This window comes from Procambarus clarkii, chromosome 64 (assembly GCF_040958095.1).
Source record: "Procambarus clarkii isolate CNS0578487 chromosome 64, FALCON_Pclarkii_2.0, whole genome shotgun sequence".
Lineage (NCBI taxonomy): Eukaryota > Metazoa > Arthropoda > Malacostraca > Decapoda > Cambaridae > Procambarus > Procambarus clarkii.
The window spans coordinates 18308572-18320047 of NC_091213.1; the positions used below are offsets into that span (position 1 = coordinate 18308572).

An 11476-nucleotide genomic window follows, 5' to 3' on the forward strand; every position below is an offset into this window, starting at 1 on the left:
ATGGCAGTAACGTTAATGGTGATGATTGCAGCAACGGTAATAGTTGTGATGGTAGAAACGGTGGTAGTGATGATGGTAGCAACGGTGTGGTGGTGGTGGCAGAAACGGTGGTAGTGATGATGGCAGCAACGGTGATTGTGATGATGGAAGAAACGGTGGTGGTGATGCCAAACACGGTGGTGGTGATAATGGCAGGAACGGTGGTGGTGATGATAGCAGTAACGGTGGAGGTGATAGCAGCAACGGTAATGGTGATGATTGCAGCAACGGTAATGGTTGTGATGGTAGCAACGGTGGTAGTGATAATGGCAGCAACGGTGTGGTGGTGGTGGCAGCAACGGTAGTGAAGGTGATAGCAGCAACGGTGGTGGTGATGATAGCAGCAACGGTGGTGGTGATGATGGCAGCAACAGTGGTGGTGGTGATGGCAGCAACGGTGATGGTGGTGATGGCAGCAACGGTGGTGGTGGTGATGGCAGCTACGGTGGTGGTGATGATGACAGCAAGGGTGGTGGTGATGATAGCAGCAAGGATGGTGGTGGTGATGGCAGCAACGGTGGTGGTGGTGATGGCAGCTACGGTGGTGGTGATGATGGCAGAAACGGTGGTGGTGATGATTGGAAGAAACGGAGGTAGTGATGATGGCAACAACGGTGGTTGTGATGATGGAAGCAACGGTGGTGGTGGTGATGCCAGAAACGGTGGTGGTAATGATGGCAGCAACGGTGGTGGTGATGATGGCAGTAACGGTGGTGGTGATAGCAGCAACGGTAATGGTTATGGTTGCAGCAACGGTAATGGTGATGATTGCAGCAACGGTAATGGTTGTGATGGTAGCAAAGGTGGTAGTGATGATGGCAGCAACGGTGGTGAAGGTGATGGCAGCAACGGTGGTGGTGATGATGGCAGCAACGGTGGTGGTGATGATGGCAGCAACGGTGGTGGGGATGATTACAACAACAGTGGTGGAAATGATGACAGCAACGGCGGTGGTGACGATGATGGTGGTGATGGCAGCAACAGTGGTGGAGATGATGGCAGAAACGGTGGTGGGGATGATTACAACAACGGTGGTGGAAATGATGACAGCAAAGGCGGTGGTGATGATGACAGCAAGGGTGGTGGTGATGATGGCAGCAAGGATGGTGGTGGTGATGGCAGCAACAGTGGTGGTGATGAAGGCAGCAACGGTGGTGATGATGATGGCAGCAACGGAGGTTGTGATGACAGCAACGGTACTGGTGGTGTTGGCAGAAACGGTAGAGGTAAGGATGGCAGCAAAAGTGGTGATGGTGATGGCAGCAACGGAGGTGGTGATGGCAGCAACGGTGGTAGTGATGATGGCAGCAACGGAGGTGGTGATTACAGCAACGGTGGTGGTGATGATGACAGCAACAGTGGTGGTTGTAATGATGGCAGCAACGGCGGTAGTGATGATGGAGGTAACGGTGGTAGTGATGGCAGCAACGGTAATAGTGGTGATGGCAGCAACGGTAATAGTAGTGCTGGCAGCAACGGTGTTGGTGATGGCAGCAACGGTGGTGGTGATGATGACAGCAAAGGTGGTGGTGGTGATGATAGCAGCAACAGTGTTGGTGATGAAAACGGCAACGGTGGTGGTGATGATGGCAGCAACGGTGGTGGTGGTGGTGATTCCAGAAACGGTGGTGGTGATGATGGCAGCAACGGTGGTGGTGATGATGGCAGCAACGGTAATGGTGATGAATGCAGCTTCGGTAATAGTTGTGATGGTAGCAACGGTGGTAGTGATGATGGCAGCAACGGTGTGGTTGTGGTGGCAGCAACGGTGGTGGTGATGATGGCAGCAACGGTGGTGGTGATGATGGCAGCAACAGTGGTGGTGATGATGGCAGCAACAGTGGTGGTGGTGATGGCAGCAACGGTGATGGTGGTGATGGCAGCAACAGTGGTGGAGATGATGGCAGAAAGGTGGTGGTGGTGATGATCTAAGCAACAGTGGTGGTGAGGAGGGAAGCAACGGTGGTGATTGTGATGGCAGCAAAGGAGGTTGTGATGACAGCAACGGTACTGGTGGTGATGGCAGAAACGGTAGTGGTGAGGATGGTAGCAACGGTGGTGGTGGTGATGTTATCCACGGAGGTAGTGATAGCAGCAACAGTGGTAGTGATGATGGCAGCGAGGGTGGCTGTGAGGTCAGCAACAGTAGTGGTGGTGATGACAGCAACGGTGGTAGTGATGATTATATCAACGGTGGCGGTGATGACTGCAGCAACAGAGGTGGTGATTACAGCAACGGTGGTGGCGATGATGGCAGCAACAGTGGTGGTTGTAATGATGGCAGAAACGGTGGTAGTGATGATGGAGGTAACGGTGGTAGTGATGGCAGCAACAGTAATAGTGGTGATGGCAGCAACGGTGGTGGTGATGGCAGCAATGGTTGTGGTAATGATGGCAGCAAAGGTGGTGGTGGTGGTGATGATAGCAGCAACGGTTGTGTGATGAAAACAGCAACGGTGGTGGTGATGAGTGTCAGCAACCGTGGTGGTGATGATGGCAGCAACGGAGGTTGTGATGATGGAAGAAACGGTGGTGGTGATGATGGCAGTAACGGTGGTGGTGATAGCAGCAACGGTAATGGTGATGATTGCAGCAACGGTAATAGTTGTGATAGCAGCAACGGTGGTAGTGATGATGATAGCAACGGTGTGGTGGTGGTGGCAGCAACGGTGGTGAAGGTGATGGCAGCAACAGTGGTGGTGATGATGGCAGTAACGGTGGTGGTAATGATGGCAGCAACAGTGGTGGTAGTGATGGCAGCAACGGAGGAGGTGATGGCACCATCGTAGGTGTTGATTGCAGCTACGGTGGTAGTGATGATGGCCGCAACGGTCGTAGTGATGATGGCAGCATAGGTGTTGGTGATGTCAGCAACAGTAGTGGTGGTGATGGCAGCAACCGTGGTGGCGATGATTGCAGCAACGGTTGTGGTGATGATTGCAGCAACGGAGGAGATGATGGCAGCAACGGTAATGGTGATGATTGCAGCAACGGTAATGGTTGAGATGGCAGCAACGGTGGTGGTGGTGGTGGCAGCAACAGTGGTGGTTGTGATGGCAGCAACGGTGATGGTGATGATGGCAGCCACGGTGGTGGTGATGATGGCAACAACGGTGGTGGTGGTGATGTCAACAACGGTGGTGGTGGTGATGCCAGCAATAATGGTGGTGATGATGGCAAAAACGGTGGTGGTGTTGATGGCAGCAACGGGGATGGTAATGATGAAAGCATCGGTGTTAGTGATGATGGCAGCAACAGTTGTGGTTGTGATGATGGCAGCAACGGTGATAGTGACGATTGAGGTAACGGTGGTAGTGATGGCAGCAACGGTAATGGTGATGATAGCAGCAACGGTGGTGGTGATGGCAGCAACGGTTGTGGTGATGATGGCAGAAAAGGTGGTGGTGGTGATGATGGCAGCAACGGTGGTGGTGATGAAAACAGCAACGGTGGTGGTGATGACTGGCAGCAACTGTGGTGGTGATGATGGCAGCAACGGTGGTTGTGATGATGGAAGCAATGGTTGTGGTAGTGATGCCAGAAACGGTGGTGGTGATGATGGCAGCAACGGTGGTGGTGATGATTACAGTAACGGTGGTGGTGATAGCAGCAACGGTAATGGTGATGATTGCAGCAATGGTATTGGTTGTGATGGTAGCACCAGTGGTAGTGATGATGGCAGCAACGGTGTGGTGGTGGTGGCAGCAACGGTGGTGATGATGATAGCAGCAACGGTGGTGGTGATGATGGCAGCAACAGTGGTGGTAGTGATGGAAGCAACGGTGGTGGTGGTGATGGCAGCAACGGTGGTGGTCATGATGGCAGAAATGGTTTTGGTGATAATGGCAGCAACAGTGGTGGTGATGATTACAGCAACGGTGGTGGTGATAAAAACAGCAACGGTGGTGGTGATGACTGGCAGCAACAATTGTGGTGATGATGGCTGCAACGGTGGTGGTGATGATGGCAGTAACGGTGGTGGTGATAGCAGCAACGGTAATGGTGATGATTGCAGCAACGGTAGTGGTTGTGATGGTAGCAATGGTGGTAGTGATGATGGCAGCAACGGTGTGGTGGTGGTGGCAGCAACGGTGGTGGTGGTGATGGCAGCAACGGTGGTGGTGATGATGGCAGAAACGGTGGTGGTGATTTTGGCAGCAACACTAGTGTTGGTGATGGAAGCAACGGTGGTGGTGGTGATGGCAGCAACAGTGGTGGTGATGATGGCAGAAACGGTTTTGGTGATAATGGCTGCAACGGTGGTGGGGATGATTACAGCAACGGTGGTGGAAATGATGACAGCAATGGCGGTGGTGATGATGGCAGCAACGGTGGTGGTGATGATGGCAGCAACGGTGGTGATGGTGATGGCAGCAACGGAGGTTGTGGTGAAGGCAGCAACAGTGGTGGTGGTGATGGCAGCAACAGTGGTGGTGATGATGGCAGCAACGGTGGTGGTGATGATTGGCAGCAACGGTGGTGGTGATGATAGCAGCAACGGTGGTTGTGGTGATGGCAGCAACGGTGGTGGTGATGGCAGCAACGATAGTGGTGGTGATGGCTGCAACGGTGGTGGTGGTGATGGCAGTGACGGTGGTGGTGGAGATGTCAGCAACTGGTGTGGTGGTGGTGGTGGTGGTGATGGCAGCAATGGTGGTAGTGGTGATGGCAGCAACGGTGGTGGTGAAGATGGCAGCAACTGTGGTGGTGGTGATGTCAGAAACTGTAGTAGTGGTGATGAAAACAATGGTGGTGGTGATGATGGCAGGAACGGTCGTCGTGGTGATGTCAGAAACTGTGGTGGTGATGATGGGAGCAACGGTGGTGGTGGTGATGGCAGTAACGGTGTAGGTGATGATGGCAGCAACGGTCAAAGGACGGAGTTTCTTTCACCCTATGCCCCTGTTACCTGGCAGTAAAATACGTACCTGGGTGTTAGTCAGCTGTCACGGGCTGCTTCCTGTGGGTGGAGGCCTGGTCGAGGACCGTGCCGCGAGGACACTAAAAAGCCCCGAAATCATCTCAAGATAACCTCAAGCAGATAACGGTGGTGGTGGTGGTGATGGTAGCAACGGTGGTGGTGGTGATGTCAGCAACGGTAGTGATGACGATGGCAGCAACGGTGGTGGTGGTGATGTCAGAAACTGTGGTGCTGGTGATAGCAGCAACGATGGTGGTGATGATGGCAGCAACGGTGATGGTGGTGATGGCAGTAACGGTGGTGGTGATGATGGCAGCAACGGTAATTGTTGTGATGGCAGCAACGGTGGTAGTGATTATGGCAGCAACAGTGGTGGTGGTGGTGGCAGCAACGGTGGTGGTGGTGAAGGCAGCAACGGTGGAGGTGATGATGGCAGCAACGGTGGTGGTGGTGATGTCAGAAACTGTGGTGGTGATGATTGGCAGCAACGGCGGTAGTGGTGATGGCTGCAACGGAGGTGGTGATGAAAACAGAAACGGTGGAGGTGATGATTGGCAGCAACGGTGGTGATGATGATGGCAGCAATGGTGATTGTGGTGATGGCAGCAACGGAGGTGGTGATGGCAGCAACGATAGTGGTGGTGATGGCAGCAACGGTGGTATTGCTGATGGCAGTAACGGTGGTGGTAAAGATGGCGGCAACGGTCGTGGTGATGATGGCTACAACGGTGGTGGTGATGATGGCAGCACCGGTGGTGGTGGTGATGTCAGCAACAGTGGTGGTGATGATGGCAGCAACGGTGTTGGTGATGATGGCAGCAACGGTGATGGTAATGATGGCACCAAGGGTGGCGGTGACGAAAAAAAGCAACGGTGGTGGTGATGATTGGCAGCAACGGTGGTGGTGATGATAACAGCAAAGGTAGTTGTGGTGATGTCAGCAACAGTGGTGGTGATGGCAGCAACGATGGTGGTGGTGATGGCAGCAACGATGGTGGTGGTGATGGCAGCAACGGTGGTGGTGATGATGGCAGCAACAGTGGTGGTGGTGATGTCAGAAACTGTGGTGGTGATGATGGCAGCAACGGTAGTGGTGATGTTGGCAGCAACGGTGGTGGTGGCGATGGCAGTAACGGTGGTGGTAATGATGGCAGCAACGGTGGTGGTGGTGATGTCAGAAACTGTTGTGGTGGTGATGGCAGCTACGGTTGTGGTGGTGATGGCAGAAACGGGGATGGTGGTGACGTGATGTAAGCAACGGGGGTGTTGGTGATGGCAGCAACGGTGGTGGTGGTGGTGATGGCTGCAACGGTGGTGGTGATGATGGCAGCAACGGTGGTGATGATGATGGCAGCAACGGTGGTGGGGGTGGTGATGACAGTAACTGTGGTGGTGATGATGGCACCAACGGTGGTGGTGGTGATGTCAGAAACTGTGGTGGTGGTGATGGCAGCAACGGTGGTGGTGATGATGGCAGCAACAGTGGTGGTGGTGATGGAAGCAACGGTGGTGGTGGTGATGGCAGCAACAGTGGTGGTGATGATGGCAGAAACGGTTTTGGTGATAATGGCAGCAACGGTGGTAGGGATGATTACAGCAACGGTGGTGGAAATGATGACAGCAATGGCGGTGGTGATGATGGCAGCAACGGTGGTGGTGATGATGGCAGCAAAGGTGGTGATTGTGATGGCAGCAACGGAGGTTGTGGTGATGTCACCAATGGTGGTGGTGATGGCAGCAACGATGGTGGTGATGGCAGCAACGATGGTGGTGGTGATATCAGCAACGGTGGTGGTGGTGATGGCAGCAACAGTGGTGGTGATGATGGCAGCAACGGTGGTGGTGATGATTGGCAGCAACGGTGGTGGTGATGATAGCAGCAACGGTGGTTGTGGTGATGGCAGCAACGGTGGTGGTGATGGCAGCAACGATAGTGGTGTTGATGGCAGCAACGGTGGTGGTGTTGATGGCAGTGACGGTGTAACAAACTAGGCTGGTTGTAAGAATTATTCCAGAAGGTTCCAGAATTTTCGTGTAAGGACCTGAATTCAACAACGCACATTCCTCTGGGGATTAGCAGGTCTGAGTCACAAATGGCGGGCGTCTCTGTTCACAGTTGCGTATAATGAATCATCCTATAGTATTCACTTATTTAGAGAAATTAGCCTTTATTCATTTTGTATTAAAATTGTATTGTATAATATTACTGGGTACAATATCAAGAGTATTCTAATCATTGAGTTAAGTCACCATCAGTGACGTCACGAATCAGATTTAAGTTGTAAGGTGCGAGTGACTGGCGGTCATAGGTCATCAGAGTTGACATGTCCACTATTTCTCAAAGTTTTAATAACCATTTTGGTGATCGGGAACAGCTCTGCTGTTAGATGCTTGTGTAATTTAACTTCAGTAAAATAATTCAACCAGTCTGGATCAATTAAGTACAACAGAGGTTAATTGTTATAACTTAAACCTTGCTAGTAACTTGGTAAAACTTAGACTATGTGGAAGGATACAATGCTCTAGTCTGGGGTAGACCAGACGAGGAGAGATCAGTGTGGACTCCAGATCAATTGGGGGAGGTCAACCCATCTCACCTCTCCCCCAAGACCAGCCCAACATCTTTAGCTGGTCAACATAGAGGTATAGTTGCTATTGTTATTTATAGGGAGAGTCAACTCATTGCCGTTCAGGTCAAGTAGGGAGTGATAACCATTTAGATTTTGTTTTAGTTTTTCTTTTAATAAATTAATTAGTTAATAAATTGCATTTGTATTATTTCCATGTGTATGCTCAAGTTATGTGAACTTGTCCTGCTCACGTGGTCCACACGAGGCAGAGTTGGATTGGGCGCCGATTCTAACACCAAATCGGAAGTCATCTTTACCGTGTAATTAATTCCACACTCCTTAGTTTCTAAGGTCATCGGTTACTAGTGGGAATCAAGCCCCTAGGTTGATTAATTAGCATGATCGATCCAGACCTCGATCATTGCTCTGTGTTACTGGTCTGGTGGTGGCGGCGGAGGCGACTCTAGGGTTTTGCTCAAAGCCTAGGTCACGTCATACTGGTTGTAGAATCCTAAGTCGGTCAATCGTCTTAGGACCACGTGGCGTGGAGTCGGCTTTAGTAAAAGTTTTGGAGTCCCTTGTAGAGAAATAAAAAGTAAGAATACGGGTAGAGGGGGAAGAGGAGGAAAGATAAGTCGAGAAACCCTCCCCGTGTTACAATGGTGGTGGTGGAGATGTCAGCAACTGGTGTGGTGGTGATGTAAGCAACGGTGGTGGTGGTGATATCAGCAACGGTGGTGATGGCAGCAATGGTGGTAGTGGTGATGGCAGCAATGGTGGTGGTGGTGATGGCAGTAACGGTGGAGGTGATGATGGCAGCAACGGTCAAAGGGAGCCGGTCGGCCGAGCGGACAGCACGCTGGACTTGTGATTCTGTGGTCCTGGGTTCGATCCCAGGCGCTTGCGAGAAACAATGGACAGAGTTTCTTTCACCCTATGCCCCTGTTACCTAGCAGTAAAATACGTACCTGGGTGTTAGTCAGCTGTCACGGGCTGCTTCCTGTGGGTGGAGGCCTGGTCAAGGACCGTACCGCGAGGACACTAAAAAGCCCCGAAATCATCTCAAGATAACCTCAAGCAGATAACGGTGGTGGTGGTGGTGGTGATGGTAGCAACGGTGGTGGTGGTGATGTCAGCAACGGTAGTGATGACGATGGCAGCAACGGTGGTGGTGGTGATGTCAGAAACTGTGGTGCTGGTGATAGCAGCAACGATAGTGGTGATGATGGCAGCAACGGTGATGGTGGTGATGGCAGTAACGGTGGTGGTGATGATGGCAGCAACGGTAATTGTTGTGATGGCAACAACGGTGGTAGTGATTATGGCAGCAACAGTGGTGGTGGTGGTGGCAGCAACGGTGGTGGTGGTGAAGGCAGCAACAGTGGAGGTGATGATGGCAGCAACGGTGGTGGTGGTGATGTCAGAAACTGTGGTGGTGATGATTGGCAGCAACGGTGGTAGTGATGATGTCTGCAACGGAGGTGATGATGAAAACAGAAACGGTGGAGGTGATGATTGGCAGCAACGGTGGTGGTGATGATGGCAGCAAAAGTGATTGTGGTGATGGCAGCAACGGAGGTGGTGATGGTAGCAACGATAGTGGTGGTGATGGCAGCAACGGTGGTATTGATGATGGCAGTAACGGTGGTGATGAAGATGGCAGCAACGGTCGTGGTGATGATAGCTACAACGGTGGTGGTGATGATGGCAGCACCGGTGGTGGTGGTGATGGCAGCAACAGTGGTGGTGATGATGGCAGCAACGGTGTTGGTGATGATGGCAGCAACGGTGGTGGTAATGATGGCACGAAGGGTGGTGGTGACGAAAACAGCAACGGTGGTGGTGATGATTGGCAGCAACGGTGGTGGTGATGATAACAGCAAAGGTAGTTGTGGTGATGTCAGCAACAGTGGTGGTGATGGCAGCAACGATAGTGGTGGTGATGGCAGCAACGATGGTGGTGGTGATGGCAGCAACGGTGGTGGTGATGATGGCAGCAACAGTGGTGGTGGTGATGTCAGAAACTGTGGTGGTAATGATGGCAGCAACGGTGGTGGTGTTGATGGCAGAAACGGGGGTGGTGGTGAGGTGATGTAAGCAACGGGGGTGGTGGTGATGGCAGCAACGGTGGTGGTGGTGGTGATGGCTGCAACGGTGGTGGTGAGTAGTAGGGTGTAAGACGCACAGGGGAATTTTTTTTTTGGGGAGAGGACCCCTGTGAGGTGTAAGACGCACAGGGGAATTTTTTTTTTCTGGGAGAAAATTCCCCTGTGAGTCTTCGGGGTTTCAGGTGAATTTGGAAATTCCCCTGTGAGGTGTAAGCCACTCAGGTGAATTTTTGTTTTCTTGGAAATTCGTGTGTATCGCTTGGGGGTTTTCAGGTAAATTTTGTCAGTCACAGATTTTAGAAGTAAGGATTTCTTACGAGAAAAATAATTTCCGAGACTTAGAAGTTTGTTAAGGCCTTATGGGAGAAATTCAAGTAACGTATGTAGCGCTTTAGGGTTTCCAGGAGAACTCTACGGACATGTTTTACATGTTTTCAACTTAGAAAAATCGTCTATGTAAGCCTTAGTTATTCATATAAATTTAGAAAATCACCTGTGTAAGTCAGGGTTTTCAAGTCTCGTACCTCACACCCCCCTCCCTCCCCCCTTACCTCGCAATCTCTCGCGTCACCTTTATTTACCTTACGCCCGGCCAGCCAGTCGGCTCTTAATCTTATCTTATCTTCATAATATCTGGACCGTCCCTCCTCTCTCTCTCTCTCTCCTTTCATTCAGTTCAACTATTTTCCAACATCGTATGTTTGCTCCTTTTCATTAAGCAAGTCAGTTTTACACAAATAAATCGTGTTAGTAAGCAAGTTCTAGCTCACGTTCCCCCACCTTACTCCCCTGTCATATAATGAATACTATCATTCCAATCCCTCTAAAATTTAAAATAATCATATTTCAAACGTAGTTCAATACAGTAATTTAGTTACCAAGCTCCAGCGCTTGTCCTCCGCCTTAGCTCTCTCTCGTATCTTTGTTAGTAACAGTCCAATTTCCCTGAAATTTTTACCCTCTGTATTTCAGGCACCGTAAATAAGATCAAAACAGTTATCAAGCTCCAGCGCTTGTCCCCCACCTTATTTCGTTTTATACAAGATCGTTAGTAACAGTCCAATTCCCCTGAAATTTGTACCCTCTGTATTTCAGACACCGTAAATAAGATCAAGTCAGTTACTGAGCTCCAGCTCTCGTCCCCCACCCTCTTCCACCCTCAAGTCTTTGTAAATAAACCATCAATTTCCCCGAAATTTTTACCCTCTGTATTTCAGACATAGTAAATATGATGAAAACAATTATAAAACTCTAGCTCTTGTCCTCTGTCCAAGTTCACTCCTGTAAATTCATTACTCTCAGTCCAAATCACCCAACTACATTTTCAGACATAGTAAATAAAAACCAGTTCAGTTATCAAGTTTCAACTCTTGTGCCCCAGCTTAGTTCATTTTGTACAAGTTCTTTATTTCCAACTATATCACATGAGATTTAAGATCACCTTATTTTCTAACGTAGTAAAATTAATCAGGGCATTAACCAAGCTCCATTCCCTCAGCCTTAGATCATCAGACATAAATATTTTCGATCAAGTCCGTCTCCAGCTTAACTCTTACCCTTTCCCTCCCTTACCTTCTCATCCCCAACTTATCCAAACCTTCAATAATCGTACTGTATTTGCATATTTTCTCTATATTCACTATGTTCTTCGTATTCTCATCCGTGTTCACTCCATGTTCTTCAAATGTTCACAGTCCCATTCAGTTCATATTTTCACAAGTATCTCCATTTTTTATGTAATCTTTCTCTTAGTCTCATTATGTTCTCTACAAATTCTAGTCATATTTTCTATGTTTTCATATTCATCACATGTTCTCTTTACAACTTTTATACTCAAT

At 50.2% G+C, this 11476-nt stretch overlaps 3 protein-coding genes across 3 annotated transcripts; all 3 read left to right on the plus strand.

The window, feature by feature from the left end:
* Window positions 1-592: 592 nt before the first annotated feature.
* LOC138354765 (loricrin-like) lies at window positions 593-2828 on the plus strand. Its single transcript, XM_069309256.1, has 2 exons — window positions 593-1784; window positions 2026-2828. The coding sequence occupies exons 1-2, from the start codon at window positions 593-595 to the stop codon at window positions 2826-2828; spliced, it is 1995 nt and encodes a 664-aa protein (XP_069165357.1).
* Window positions 2829-5462: 2634 nt separating this feature from the next.
* Window positions 5463-5843, plus strand: LOC138354766 (glycine, alanine and asparagine-rich protein-like). The gene has a single exon (XM_069309257.1). It carries the CDS (start codon window positions 5463-5465, stop codon window positions 5841-5843), a length of 381 nt encoding a protein of 126 aa, XP_069165358.1.
* A 3153-nt stretch (window positions 5844-8996) lies between these two features.
* On the plus strand, window positions 8997-9401 carry LOC138354767 (uncharacterized). The gene has a single exon (XM_069309259.1). The coding sequence runs from the start codon at window positions 8997-8999 to the stop codon at window positions 9399-9401; it is 405 nt and encodes a 134-aa protein (XP_069165360.1).
* The last annotated feature ends 2075 nt before the right edge of the window (window positions 9402-11476 follow it).